At 41.7% G+C, this 14,878-nt stretch overlaps 2 protein-coding genes across 9 annotated transcripts; one reads left to right on the forward strand and one right to left on the reverse strand.

The window, feature by feature from the left end:
- The first annotated feature begins 2,334 nt into the window (after positions 1–2,334).
- LOC133892315 (glycine-rich RNA-binding protein RZ1C-like) lies at positions 2,335–5,516 on the forward strand. The gene is made up of 3 exons (XM_062332999.1): positions 2,335–2,495; positions 2,613–2,748; positions 4,430–5,516. Exons 2-3 carry the CDS (start codon positions 2,638–2,640, stop codon positions 5,210–5,212), a joined length of 894 nt encoding a protein of 297 aa, XP_062188983.1. The 5' UTR covers positions 2,335–2,495; positions 2,613–2,637; the 3' UTR covers positions 5,213–5,516.
- A 1,714-nt stretch (positions 5,517–7,230) lies between these two features.
- LOC133892314 (disease resistance protein RPM1-like) lies at positions 7,231–13,144 on the reverse strand. Of its 8 annotated transcripts, none has more exons than XR_009904365.1 (5): positions 12,858–13,143; positions 9,333–12,164; positions 8,801–8,881; positions 7,645–7,753; positions 7,231–7,253 (listed from the first exon to the last, which is right to left on the reverse strand). XR_009904365.1 is itself a non-coding variant. In XM_062332998.1 (3 exons), the coding sequence occupies exons 2-3, from the start codon at positions 12,071–12,073 to the stop codon at positions 9,673–9,675; spliced, it is 2,283 nt and encodes a 760-aa protein (XP_062188982.1). In that variant the 5' UTR covers positions 12,074–12,164; positions 12,858–13,144; the 3' UTR covers positions 9,544–9,672. The 8 variants fall into 8 exon arrangements, 1 of the variants encoding a protein (XP_062188982.1); XR_009904360.1 differs by having other exon boundaries at positions 7,232–7,253; positions 9,214–12,164; XR_009904362.1 differs by having other exon boundaries at positions 7,232–7,253; positions 9,214–12,164; positions 12,853–13,143.
- Positions 13,145–14,878: the final 1,734 nt, after the last annotated feature.

The following is a 14,878-nucleotide window of genomic DNA, read 5'->3' on the forward strand; positions in this document are numbered from 1 at the left end:
TGAAGCAGGAAAACGTTGTACTCCTCTGGGTTGATTTCATCTTCTTCATCTAAAATGATCACAAATCCTTCATGTGCATTTATCGGATTCCCCGCCAAGGAGAACCACGCACGAGCAATACGGTCAGGCCCTCCATCTTCTACCACCCTCTCCGGAGGGACGAACCGGAGAGGATTGATGGCAAAGTTTGCCATGGCTCCCACTCTAGGGCTTCGATCGAAGAGGTTTTCTCTGCTGGAGGGGGAGAAGCGGGGAGACCAAGAGTTGAGGAAGAGAACAGGGGGTTTTGCACTCTGAAAAGGGACGAGTTCGGAAGGAACTGGACTATTGGCGTTTGAGATAACCTCAGAATCCACGGCTGGATTGAGAGGTCTAAGCTTCGGCATCCATCCGAACCCTTGCTGTGTCTTTCTTCTGAGGCAGTGCATCCTCATGTGACCGTAATGGAAGCAGCTTCTACATCTGATCTTCTTGTGGCAATCTCTGGCAAAGTGACCAGGACTTAGGCAGCGGAAGCAAACACCGTTGGGTGATACAACAACTGGTGACTCTCTTGTTGAGAGCTAGTTTTTCCTGACATCTCGGGTTTCTCTCTTGTAACAGAGTAGTTTTATGTTGGACCAGCCTGATGCTGAAAGACATAGTTATTTCTACGTTTCTGTAAAACCCAAAGAAGAACTGTATTATACTTAGCTATAGCCAATTGTCTTTTGTTGCAGCAATAAGTTCTTAAGTATAGCATTTGGATCCAAATCTTTATTGAAGTACTAAATTCTAACTGAAGTCCTGGAGCTTGTCGAGAGCTAGCTACTTATGAAACCTTCGGAATTGTCTCCAACTTGTGGTTGCAGATTCTTCCTGTAAAAATAATTGAGAAGAGTTCAAGCAAAAGCGGTCGAGGATTGATGTCCACCAGGCAAACTGGCTCAGATCCGATCGTCCGTAAGAAAGGCGACAGCTCCAGTTTTTCCTCGGTAAGCCTGCTGAATTGACCCCCTGGATTGACACTGATCACCATCGATAATGTGTGCCATTCATCTCTATCTTTGTACTTCTTGTACCGTTGTGTCCACGGTGGTGTAAATAGTATTGAATTTGGAATGTTCAAGAATGGAAAGTGCAAAGCTATTGTAATTGCCTCCCTTTCCTTCACTGAAATAAAAATCTGATCAGTCATGCTGATCTTTCTTATTCTTTCATGGTGTAATCAGGAAACTTGACTATAGTACATGGCACTCCCTAAGTCCTATGCAATATGTACCACTATCCTTGAATATCCTGCTTGGGCAATTGGGCAGTCTTTAGGAACTATTGGAGATCATAGACTTTAATGTGAAGTACGTCCAATCCAGACATGCGCTTGATCTTTTTTACTGCAGCTTGCAAGGACATGATGTAGAAATTGTTGAATCGTGCATATACTCTTTCTCAGAGGAAAACAGAGATGCCTTGTTATCCCGATTTTGAAAACTTGGTCATCAAATTATTGCCTATAATACAGTGGTGTGATTTTTGCTGCCCTGTGGCGCAGATTAATGTGAGTTTATATCTTTTAAAGGCATTTCTGTGGTTTCGCATATTAATGTGAGTTTAAAAGAATTCGCACTTTAGTTTCGAAAGAAAGTGTTTTATCACAGTCTTGCCAAACTCGAACTATAATTTGGTCAAATCTCAGCAAGGGCGCCGGCAAATAGAATTAATTTAGTCTTGCCAAACTCTGCCAACGGATCGAATTATATGCTAAATCTTGCTAACGTGACCAAATTTTAGAAAAAAAAGGAATTTTAGCGATCCTCGTTTGAAACCGCGCAGCTAGCTAGTTTTTCTAACCAGCACCCCTAGCAAGTTGGGATATTTAATTCCAAACCAAATCCTAGTTTTAATTGAATTCTGTATATTGCTAGAACATTCTACTCATCCGAAACAGGTAAAGAAAAAGAGGACGATGAAGCAGGCCTCGGCTGTAAAAGCAGAAGCAGAAAAAGAGGACGAATTCTTTTATTATTGTTCTTATAAAAATTATTATATTATCTCTTCTACTTAAAACATTTGTTAATCTTCTATCGTCGTGCATGGTCTCTCGTCCGTCCATCCCGCGCACTCGTGTCTCCCGAGTGGGTCCGCATCCTATGCCTCCACGTGCACTCTCGTGCCATCCCGTGCCCCGTGTCCTACCATGTTTCCCGTCACACGCAAAAAAACTAGTGTTTTCAAAAAAGAGAAATAAAAGCGGAAGCAGAAAAAAGGGCGAATTCTTTTATTATTGTCCCTCCAAAAAATATTTTATTATTGTTTCCCGAAAAGGGAAATAAAAGCGGAAGCAGAAAAAATCCCCACCAGAAAATCGTTCCGTGCGGCCCGTCCTCCGAGATATATGGAACTCTCCAAATACTCCTTCCTCTCTCTCTCTCTCTCTCCTTGGCTCGTTTCATCCCTTTCTCTCTAAACCCTAGCGCCGCGACCCGAGCGATCCCGAGAAGGTCTCCGCACGCTAGGTGCGCCGCCGACCCTTTCGTCTGGCTCCGCGGCGGCGCGATCCGCGCTGCCCCGCGGCGCAGATTGGTGCTGATTTTGGTTTCTGATGGCGATTTGGTTGCTGGGTTTCGGTGCAGGTGGTCGCCGTAGAGTTTGATTCGGATGGCGGAGGAGAAGGTGGGGCGGATCTTCGTGGGCGGGCTGTCGTGGGACACCACGGAGCACACGCTCAAGCGCACCTTCGGCCAGTACGGCAAGGTCATCGAGGCGCAGGTATAACCACACTTCTGCACTAAGGTGATGCGTGTGATTTGGTGGGGATTGAAGGTGTTTTAGTTGTGATCCCTTGTTTCGGTATGGTTAGCATGTAGACGGATGTGGTATATAGTTTCTCAGCAGAATTTCTTAGGTTTTAGTTAAATAAGGTTGTTTTGTTGAGATGATTAGTAGTAAATGAATCTGTTTTGTTCTCCCCTGCTTCATGATGGTGAAGCTGCTCTTGATTTTTGTAACTTGGTTTGTTTAGTTTTCTGTTAAATTTTATTGATTTACCAGTTATCTCAATGGATAATCCATACATGATCCAGTTACGGTTGTGCTTAGGGAAGTATGACCTTACAAATCTCATTTTGGCTGGATGAGTCGTATCTTGTTTACAATTCATGTGTTGTTGATAATTGAAAAGGTCACCATTCTGATTATATTGAGGGTTATTTGAACCTTATGAGAAATCTTATTACTAATTCATTAACTGGAGTATACACGTGTTTGTTGGTTGTAGGGCTCTTTTAGCATTCTTCTGTCCTCTTTTTTCTATCTAATAGCGGTTACTGATCCACAGAGGCCGTGGATACATTTAGGAAGCTAACAATGTTCAATGATAAGAAACACATTAATCAACTGAGCTCATGGTTAGCATTTTGGGGTTGATGGGTTCAGTAGAAATCAGTTGGAAGTATCCGCACTGTAGTCAATTTGATAGATGTGCTATGTTTTGTGGGCAGAACCAGAGACCTGTCTGTGTCATGCCAGTACTTAATAAAATTGATGTCAGCTTAAGATCACAGCAAATGAATTGTCACTGCCATGGTTAATGATGAATTCCACAGAACCAAACATGATTGCCAGCGCTGAATATGAACTTACAGCAAAGTTTTGTTGCATAATTCTTCCAGATCAGATTGATAAGAAAGACAGAAGAACTATGTTTGTTATCCATGATTAGTGAGGTATTACAGATGATGCTGAAGAGCAAGTGTTGTATGCCTGCTTACATTCACTTTGAAGAGTGTTATTCTCAGCGTCTGTAGTGCTTCCTCCCTTTGAAACAGAATTTCTTAGTTGTACATGCAAACCAGTCTTAGATAAAAAAAAAATAACAAATCTGTATTTATATGTCAAAGTTGTGTCATCCTGAAGGAATATGGCAGGCCAATATAAACTGACCTATTCTTATTAGAAATTCAGCTTTAAGTTATTGTTTTGTGACTATGTTGCTGGCCAAAATAATTGGTCTCAGTTCACTTTGTTGGATTGGAGTTCACTGGTTCCTGCAGCACATTGGTCGCAGACAGAAGAGTTCATTTTATTTTGGCAGCTCCAGTGATATCCTCTAGACTAATCAACAGCATTTGTGGTCACATGCTTCCAGTTCTGGCTTCTGACCTTTGGCTAGAGTATGCTGTTCTCCAGGAGATCATGAGTGTACTGCACCGTTGGGGCAGTTAAAGCAGCTTTTGAATTGCATACAACGTTTGAGCTGTGGTATAAAGATTGACCGTTACTCTTCTACAGTTGTCTGAGATAGTTTCACTGGTTTGCGTACTTGAAATATGCATCAGCTGTTGTCACTTTCATCACCCAATTTGTATGTGCATGTATTGCTATTGATAGAATTTTTTGGCTGCTCACTGTTATATATAGTTGCTACAGTTCACTTTCATTGTATGTATAGGTTGTAGTGGAAAGGGACACAGGCCGCTCCAGGGGGTTTGGATTTGTTACATTTTCAGAACCACGGGCTGTGGATGCTGCCATTCGGGGAATGCACAATGGAGAACTATATGGCCGAAATATTTCTGTGAACAAAGCTCAACCTAGGATGAACTCTGATGATGGCTATGGATATGGTGGTGGTGGTGGTGGTGGTGGTTACTCATCTGGTGCTCGAGGTGGATATCGCAGTGGGGCTGATGTAGTTCCAGCAGCAAGTGATGATTGCTTCAAATGTGGCCGCCCTGGACACTGGGCTCGTGAATGTCCTTATTCAGATGGAGGTAGAACTGGAAGGTACTCTCCCCCTTCGAGGTATGGCGGTGGCACTGGGGGACGTGGTGACCGCTTTGGAGGATCAGACCGTTTTGCTAACCGCTATGATGATGATCGATATGATGGTGGCCGTTATGTGGACAGCAGGGATACCTATTATGGTGCTGGACGTGATCGTTATGCCAGTGATCGCTATGCACCGGTAGCAGATCGCTATTCTGGTGACAGGTATAGTGGTGCAGATCGTTATGCATCGAGTGGCTTTAGCAGGGAAAGAAGTTATGAGAGAGATGGAGGGCGGACCAGCGGAAGTTACTACCGTGATGAACCTAGGAGCTCTGGTGGCTATGGCAGAGGTGGTCCACGTGGTGGGCCTGCTCGCTTTGGTGGGAGTTACCGAGATAGACCTGCCCCCTATGATCGTCCCAGCAGGGGAGCGGGAGCTCGCTCTTATGATGATCGCTACTGATGGAGGTTATCATGGAGCAGAACAGAGATATCTAATGTGTTCCAGTTACCAGTCTATACTTTATTTGCATTCCCTATATTGATGCTTCAACTTTGTTATTCGGTAGTGCAGTTTGTTTAATTATTCTATGAGACAATGTTTGGGTACTTAAATTATTAGTATGTTAGTAGTTAGTACCATAAACTGTAGGCAGGTTGTGATCCTGGTTCCTTCGTCATGTTGTTTGAGTATTTACTCGCAGTCCTGTTAAACTGAGTTGCAGTATGTTATCTTTGAATCAGTCTGCTGTTCTGGACCTTGCTCATTCGTCGAGACTACTGTGCCACATTTTCCATCTTTGGGTTATTTTTGCACCAAGAATGCTCATTGCCAAAGCTTGTACAGTGGGGGAATGCGCAGGTCTGTGGGAGTGGAAATGAATGTTTGCACCTGTATTTATTTGCTGGGCAATTATCCAATTTGTTCAGCTCTTCTTTGTACTGGTTTGCTTAGAAATCAGAACAGCATAATCAACCTCATGCAGACCGGATTTCGAGTAAACTGAGAATGTGAAACTGAGTAAGATGTGTGGTTTGGTGCATACGCAGACCACCTCGTGGCAGGTTTGGTATGATTTCTTCCATTGGTAGATACATGCATTTGATATGTGCAAGTTTACTGGCGATGTCTGGGACAGATGCATCTGGCTGGCTTGTTTGCATGTTTATATCTGCTTCTCTTGGGTGAAAGTACAGCAAGTTCCGATTGAAGTTCCTATTGTAGCATGACGAAGCTATTGAAGTTTGTGAGCAATTTGCGGTCGAATAAATCTGCAACATATCCAAGTTTATGCTTTGCTGGCTCCATTAAAATTTCAGATTGGATAGTTGCTTTTTTCCAGTTCCCTTTTATTTCTTTTTTAGGTGTTATTTGTGGAAAATTCATAACAGAAATGTTCACTGCTAATCCAGATCGGGTACTTGATTTGGATCATGGATTTCACTTGTCAGTGAGGAATGTATGTAACAGAAAACATCGAGCATGTTTGCTGCTACAGTACAGTAGGGTAAAAGAATACCTTCAGCTACAGTACAGTAACTCAGTTCCATCCAAATGTAGGGTAAAAGAATACCTTCAGCTACAGTACAGGCTGAGATAGAACCTTGTAGAGGTTTAGAATTTAATTGGGGTCAAGCAACTTCTTGATGGAGGCCATCAATTGCACCTGATCAAATTAGGACGGTAGTTGGGATTGACAACATGAATGACAATCCATAGCTAAGTTACTGGTGAATTAGTAGAAATGTGGAACAATTAATGCAACATGAGGATTGTTCTTGAGATACAATTTCGCATCATGTTACAGTATTAAGCTAACCGACATTGAGAAGGAAGAGAAGTCCCCAAACTTGCAAAAAGGAGTTCTGAGCTATGTCACGTGTGAAAGGGACACTAGGCTAATAAGCACGAACAATTCCGAGGTTGTATCAAATAACCTAAGCATCTCAAGCCTTGGTTCATCAAACCTTCTCATGTGACCTGTCTATCAAGATTTGCCAAGCAAGAAGGTAGCTTGAATGTAGCAACTGAATTGATAAAGACTGTCAGTATAATTGGTCATTCTCCTCAACTCGTCATGCACATGTACATACTCAGTGCAAGTGGTGGTAGGACAATATGAGAAGACATACTGCTTCGGGTGATTTGCTATAGTGAATCTTCTCAGCTTTTATGAGCCCCAAACCATGCTCTGCACTATGCTTCCTCTTTGTGCTGAAGTCCACTCATAAACGAATGGTTCAATTTTTGCCGGAATCTAACATTCCATTGGAGAAACAAAATAAGATTGTTATCCACAAATAATCTCGAGACACTTCCAAGTTATATCTAAAATAATCTAAAAGACATCGTATTTGCTTGATAAGATGTTCAAATGCAGATTCCCATCTCCAAGGTGGCCATAGCCCAAAATTTCTTCAACAATATCATAGAGCTTCTCTACAGGTATGGACAAGTCATATTTGTACACAGCCCCATCTTTGACAGATGCTTCTGATATACCCTGCAAGAATGACAACAGCTGAGATATATTATCACTACGTTTAAGTGATGCCATTATGGTCCATCATTTTGTGTCTTTGAAAATCAGTTTGCACTTCTACTTGAAACTTTAGTTAGGGAGAATATAGTTTGGAAAACCAATGTTCTCCCGCAAAAAAATTGGCGACTTCTGAGTTCATCTTATTTTTATAAGTCAAACATTGAATCATGCTGTAAGCCCATAACCATCAGCATCCACATCAAATGTTAGTTATTACAATGAGAATGATCACTAATCATATGAACAGTTTAATGTTGTGTTAACAGATTTCAGGATAGACGTAACATTCATCAGTCGTCACTATTCACTAAGCTAAAAGAGGCAAACTGAGTATCGATTGTAGGATGAAAACCTCACGGATTCGCCAAAAATTTGATGCTTGGGTGATATCCTGTGCTATAACTCCATCAGCTACCAGACCATCTTCCATTGAACGCAACAAAAAGGCTTCCAGCTTTGCTCTACAAAAGAAAAGCCAAAACGAAAGACAACATGAGAAACTAAAATCATTTTCAACACAAAAATTATGCAGATGAACAAAGTAAATGCAAGCTGCATGATAACACATTCACATGGTAGCTGTCAAAAAAGGTGTCTGCACAAATTGATCTTCCACACAGTTATGTTAATGTTCTCTCAAGTAGATGCCAATACGATGATGCCAATTGCCCGGTCATAAAGTTGGTACATTAACCGGAACATGCTAAAGGGATCATCAGCTAGTCCATATCCATAAAGGATAACAATTTCTATCATGTTACTATTTCCCCCCAAAAAATTATGACAAATAAAGGAAAGTGTGACAACGATGAAAGCTAGATGCAAGCACGAAGTGTTTGATTATCCGATAAGTCTCATGAACAAAACAATCAAGTAAAATTGGTATCACATGCTCCCTAAGATAAAATGAAGTATTGAAAGCTAAGTCAGAATGAAAGGGAAAAGTAGCAATTTAACAACTACCACTGTCATGAAACATTGACAATGACAAATAATCACTGTTGCTGCATGTTCTGATTCTACAAGAACTTACTTGTCATACAATTCATCACTTCTTGTTGTCTCAATTAGAGCATAAAATTTGTACGAAGATGCAGGTAAAGGATTCTGAACTCCTTCCAAATGTCTCATAGCCTCCAAAACAAAACAAACTATCAAAAACCAATCTAAATATGCAAACCAGACAAGATAAAGAAATACTTCTTCATATATAGGACTAGGAGCAACTTAGAATATCAATTTTTTTCAGGGCCTTAATGAACATATAAGAATATCAAGGCATACTTCAATCCATCAAATTGATCTAACCTGCCAAGGGATCCAAGATTTCGTGCACACAATACTAAATGCCAACTTGTGACCTAAAGCTGGGTTATGTCTAATTTGGGTGGCAAAGTTGAGGGACCAAATTAGTTATTAGCCTAGATTTTATAATGAGGATAAATAACATATTAGTGGGTATAGACTCTTTCTTTACGATGTATAACTTGCTTCTCTTATGTACGTACCAGATCAATACAGTGATGATCCATGAACTCAAATGCAGATAGGATCTCACTCAAGTTCCTCCTAGCTGCCAGTAGCAATTTCTGGGAACACAACCGGTAAGCAGTAATCATTATCTTGAAGATTTCATACATACACTTTAAAACAAGGGTCAATGATGGCTGAAAAGATTTTTTCTTTAAAAAAATAAGAATGTCTCGAAGAAAATGACCTGACAGCTTATGTAGTCATTGCAGAAAAGAAATGCAACGTTAGTTGAAGGTAGATTTGCAGGCATAAGTACTAAAATTTTGGTGACTCCTAGCGAGCCTTCACTTCCTGAACAATAAGTTGTGTATTTACAAACTGCTTGTTGTTATAAAAATAATACTACTTGTACAGTGGTCAGGGAATAGTTAGCACACTCAGTACATACCAATAAATACGTGCTTCATACCGTATCCAGTATTGTCTTTCCGTAAAGTAGTAAGCATATCAAGGACAGTTCCATTGGCCAGGACAACTTCAAGTCTACTACCAAGACATAATGCTTACTCGTGAGAGTGGCTTCTTGATCACGGGTCTCCAATGTAGGGGATGTGCTCAACAATCCATCGGTCACGTCCTTCTAACATTCTTTTGAACTCTTCAGGCATCATCGACCCAATGCACAGCTGTTTGAGTGACCTAAGGTGCACAAGGCCTTCTGGCACTGATGTCAAGCTTTTCAAGCCCCAGAGCTCCAGCCTGTGCAAGCCTATCATGGTGCCATCCTCAATCTCAACCTCCTTCAGCTCACTCATGGAGCTCAAGTAGAGGTGTTTGAGAGTAGGGAACCACCCGGAACAGAATGTCAGTCTCGTACCGTCGTAGCACCGGTAAAGATTAAGGTGGCCTAGGTTCTGAAACATGATAGAGAACAAAGCAAGTGGGTCTTCATGAAGCCCAGAAAAGCAAAGCCTCAAGCTTTTCAGTTTGGGGAAGTGACTAAACGCAGGAGGAATAGCTCCTTTTTCTAACCTGCCACTTAACATAAGCTTCTCTAGGTGCGGTAATGGCTTCAAGTTGGCCAGATCAATAACATCACTGTTGCGGTCCGCTGCAATCACAGACAATGAAGTCAAAGCTGTCATCTTGCTGATTGAGGCCCACAAATCAGTGTTGTAGTATTCTAGCACCTTCCTGATGCCAAGGCTTCTCAACCTTGTCAGGCATCCAAGTTTTTTAACCACATAGCTGTTGGCTTCTATGTTCTTCAGAGTCTGCAGATGTTCCAAGCGATATATCTTGTTACTTGCTGAACTTCCAAACCTACCAACATCAATAAGTAGGTGCTGAAGCTTTGTTAGCATAGTCATATCACTCGGCAACTCCAGTACAGAACCCTTGAGATACAGCGTTTGCAGATTGCAAAGCTTCCCAATAGATCTTGGTATCTCCTTCAGTTTGGTATATCCCAAGTCAAGGTAATGCAAGTTAAACAAATTAGACACGTGATCTGGTACTTTTTGGATATGGCAGTGTCTCAGGCACAAGACCCTTAACAATCTAAAGCTTGGGTAACAGTCCTTGAACCAAGATGATGGCATCTCCTCCACAAACACGACGACAGACCTAAGCTGTGCCGAAATTTTTGCTGTTTGCATTAAATTACCATCCTTCTGTATGGCAACTCGACGAGATCCATTGAAAATGCAGCCTGAGTTAGGATAGTCCCATGTAGTAGCAAACTTTTCCTTCTTGGATATCGTTAGAGATAACTCCCTCACAAGGTCATGCATCTGGAACCTCTTTGGTCTTCCATATTCATTCCTGACGACGACTTGAAGCAATGAACGGTCAGCAAGCTCCTTCAGGTAACATGCAGCTACATCTACCAGTGCTGTCTCGGGTCCTCTATCCTCAATAAATCCTTCAGCTATCCAGAGTCTGATTAGCCGTTTCCTTTCGATTTGATTATCTTCAGGAAACAGGCCACAGTAAAGAAAGCAATTCTTCAAGTAACTAGGGAGATCGTTGTAACTGAGGTTCAGAACGCTAGCAACCCAACTCAGCTCTGGGTTGTTACTCAGCTGCCACCTAAGTTGGCTATAGAACAACTCCCACTCCTGTTCATCCATTTCTTTGTAGGATAAAAGGCTCCCTAAAGCAACAAGAGCCAGTGGCAAACCTTGGCACTTGTCCACAATTCTTTCAGCACAGGTCTTAAGATTGAGAGGGCAACTTCTGTCATCTAATCTCGAGAAGGCCTTTTGACAGAAAAGAGTCCACGCCTCCTCCTTCGGTAGTAAACTGAGTTTCATTTCACAGTTTGGATCAGCTAGGGATGCCACAGCTTGGATTCGAGTTGTGATGACTATTCGGCTCCCATTGTTGTTCTTGACAAATGCATTATCTAGTAAAGGCCAAGAGTCCCTACTCCATACATCATCCAACACAATTAAGTACCTCCTGTCCTGTAGATATTTCTGAAGAAATTCAACTAGATTCACACAGTCCATGGTGTCAAGCCCATCGGGAACATTCTCATTTTTTGCCATGAGCTGCAGTAGGATCCTTTTGAGGAGATCTTTGACCCTGTAACTTTGAGAGACTGAGATCCATGCACGGCAGATAAACATTCTTTTAATTTCTTCTTTCTTGTAGATGCTGCTAGCAATGGTTGTCTTACCCAATCCTCCCATTCCACAAATGGAGATTATAGTTCGATCTTTCCTCACATCAGATAACCATTCTGTTAAGTGCTTCATCTCTTCTGCATTCCCCACAAAATCATCATCATCCTTCAGATATGAATGTTCAGATACATGTTGGAGTCTACTAGAATTACTCAATGCATTATCTTTCCTACTGCCTGCTGCTGAAACATCAAATCTATTTTTTGTCTCTGTAATCTTCTTAAGACAATCCTCCACGAACTTAGCCTGTGTTGCAAGCTTGCGCCATTTATTAGCCACCGTTGTTTGGTTCAAAGCTCTCTTTATGAAACTGTTTGTTCCTTCCATTTGGCCAACAAGATAAATGTACTCATCAACAATGTCCTCAGCTTCATGGGCTGCTTGTCGCACCTGTTCCAGCCAGGCCTCCAGTACCTTATCATTAGACATATGAATGTCTACTTGACTGATGAATGCTTGCATCATCGACAAATCACTTTGGAGTAGCCTCATTCTATTGGTAACCTCTAGCATGTCAGGTAGCTGCTTCTGTAACTTAGAAGCAAGAACTTTAAATCCCTCTTCTCCAAGTGCAGAGGCAATCTTTTGGAGAATCACTATGACCAAAGCTTCTACCATTTTCACTTTTTGATTGTGTCAATGTTGCTGAAGCTGTTCCTACTAATACAGCATTGCGAGGTATTTTCTTCAGTTTCTTCCAGGCTTAATCCTGCAGTCAGAGAAACCCAATTTACATGAGTAAATGTTATGGAAACAAAGAATTACAACGCTGGAGACTATGGAAACAGCAGCACCATTATCTTCTACTAAATTTTATAGCTTAAACCTTGACCTACACTAAGTTTTGTCATACCACGTCAAAAGTAGGTTGACAGATTCTGACGAATAGAAATTATGCATCACTGGGTCACTTGAATCACTGGGTTTTCCTACAGGTTTCCCTACTGGATCACTTGCTCTGTGAGTATTTTGGGATTTGGTTGAAATTCAATTTCTCCGAAATCCTCCTCAATCAGTTCCAAAGGTACACCCCTGGTTTGTCGTCAAGCACAAGTAGGAACAAGAACCAAAGGCACCATAGATGAATATGAACCTCCCAAAGGGAAGATAATGAAAGGATCTCTCTCAAAGATATGAATCTAAGCCCCTCAAGTATCAAGATCTGCCGCGATTGAATCAAGAAAGGTCCAGAAGTCTTACTACTTGCCAGTGATTGAATCATGGCAGCCATTAGCCCCTGATTTTAACCAACATACAAAGACCTACTTTTTTTTCCAAGGACACGATCACACGAACCCTCCAAAAACCTGACACCTGCTACACCAAAATTGGGAGGGGAAACGAACCAAAAACTGCTCAAGAGCAACCAGGGACAAGAAGGAAGACGAGGAACCAACCGCACCCTGGGCTCCAGCTTGAAGGAGGGAGATGCAGATTCTGGTACGAATGCAGCCGTTAGCGCTGAGCCAACGATGGCCGTCGATTAGCAGGCTCCGGTCCGGAGTCACGGCGTTGAAGAGGGAGATGCACGCAGAGGCGGGATGTAATACTCCGTGGCCGCCGGCGGTGACGACCGGGACGTGAGGAGGTCAACAGCTCTCACCGGAGAACTTGTTTCAGCTATTTTTGTTGGATGTCTTGTTCCTGCTCGGCTGGGGATGCCCGCACGGGTTATTGCCCGCATGGATTGGGTGGTGTGATATTTGCTTAAAAAAAAATATTTAGTTAGTTGTATTTATCTAAATAGGTTGAGTTGTGTGTTCTATTTAGTTGATTGAATTTGGGGTTATATGAGCAGATGAAAGAGTTAAAGATTGTGCTTGATTGTTGATATGAAACTGATTTTGTGACGTTAACAAATGAGTTCATCTATATGAGTGGATGCAGATTCATCCGCCAAGTAGACTAAGAACGTATATTTGTATCTGTCGAGTTAAGTTAGAATAATAGATACAGGCAAGTAAACGTGCTTTTTGTTAAGATTATATATATCTACCAACCAATTAGCTCTGTAGCACATCTCTTACACCTTTATATGGGTCCTACAGCCCATGGATCCACTTGTCACTCAAAGGTTCGGCTGTGTTTAGCATCAACGGTGATCTTAGAGTGTAATTGGTTGCTCGTATTTATGGATCCTGACTCGACGGATGCATATATCTAAAAGAGAAACGTGTTTAATTGCTAGCATTTATTGTTCCAGTCTGACGTGATAAATACAAATGTACACTTGCAATCTGGTCCAGAAGGGAAACTCCGTAGCCTAGCCTGACGGATGCAAGATCATGTATCTGCTCATGCAGACGAACCCACTTATTAGTGTCATAAAATCACCTTCCTACGAGCAACCAATCACAATTTTAACTCTTATATTCGCTTATACGACCTCAAATTCAATCAACCAAATAGAACTTCAGCTCAACCTATCCAGACAAATACAACCAACTAAACACTCTTATTTTCAACAAATATAACTGTACTCAACAAGTTTTATTTCGATATGTATATAATCCATACAAACAAGATCTCGTACTGACAACCAATCACAACTTACCCTCTTGTTGCAGCACATGCGTTACACGGGAGTCGGGAGTGGAGGATGGAAGCAGATCGCTGTAGCCGTAGCTCTGACTTCGGCAACATCTTTCATGTGGTTGCTATTTTAGCGCAAAAAAGAAAAGGAAAGGCAAAAGATTCCCTTTTTCTTTTCTGAAATTCTGCCATTTCATTTCTTGATGCGACTGGCTTGACAAATCAAAGATTACAGGGGGGGGGGGGGGGGATGTGATGCAATTTATGCCCCATATGGAATGCATGAACTTCTCCTAAAAACTGAACTAACTTCTCCTGGTTTCTGAAAAAATTGAACTAATTCGGTGAGATTCACGTGTTTCAAACAAAAAATTTGAGCGATGACCGTGCCACGAGAGTTGTACGTCAGCACACCAACAGTGCGAAGCGAAATTCTTTTTATGAATTCAGTCAACCGATCAATAGCCGTTCCGTAACCTAAATATAGGGCTTTTTTTTTACACCTAACTCTGTTACAACTAAATTTAGATAAAGTACAACTTTTACAAGAAGTAGGATGAATAAAATAGTCGCTATAGCAAAGTTTGGCAAGAAATGCTATGCAAAGAGCTAAGAAACTCAGGAGGTGAGAGCCTGTGCCCAAGCCATGAGGGTCGTACGTCAGCGCACCGGCAATTCATGGCAAGTGAATTCAGTCGACTGGTCAATAGCCGTTCCGTAACACAATTACTATTTGGTTGACACCTATCTTTGCCACAAAACTTAGGCAAAATGTGACTACCACAAGGACACACTTGTCACAAAGTTTGACAAGGAAATGAGTTTATGGTATACAAGGTAAAGAGTTAAGAAAGTTTAGCAAACCACATATGTGACGTTGAACTAAACGCA

The sequence above is a fragment of the Phragmites australis genome, chromosome 15 (assembly GCF_958298935.1).
Source record: "Phragmites australis chromosome 15, lpPhrAust1.1, whole genome shotgun sequence".
NCBI lineage: Eukaryota > Viridiplantae > Streptophyta > Magnoliopsida > Poales > Poaceae > Phragmites > Phragmites australis.

Excerpts from the sequence above, each read along its gene's own strand:
- LOC133892315 (XM_062332999.1), top strand. The coding sequence starts at position 2,638 with ATGGCGGAGGAGAAGGTGGGGCGGATCTTCGTGGGCGGGCTGTCGTGG. Across the intron at positions 2,749-4,429 it reads GCAAGGTCATCGAGGCGCAG|GTTGTAGTGGAAAGGGACAC; the intron begins GTATAACCACAC and ends TTGTATGTATAG.
- LOC133892314 (XM_062332998.1), bottom strand. The coding sequence starts at position 12,073 with ATGGTAGAAGCTTTGGTCATAGTGATTCTCCAAAAGATTGCCTCTGCA.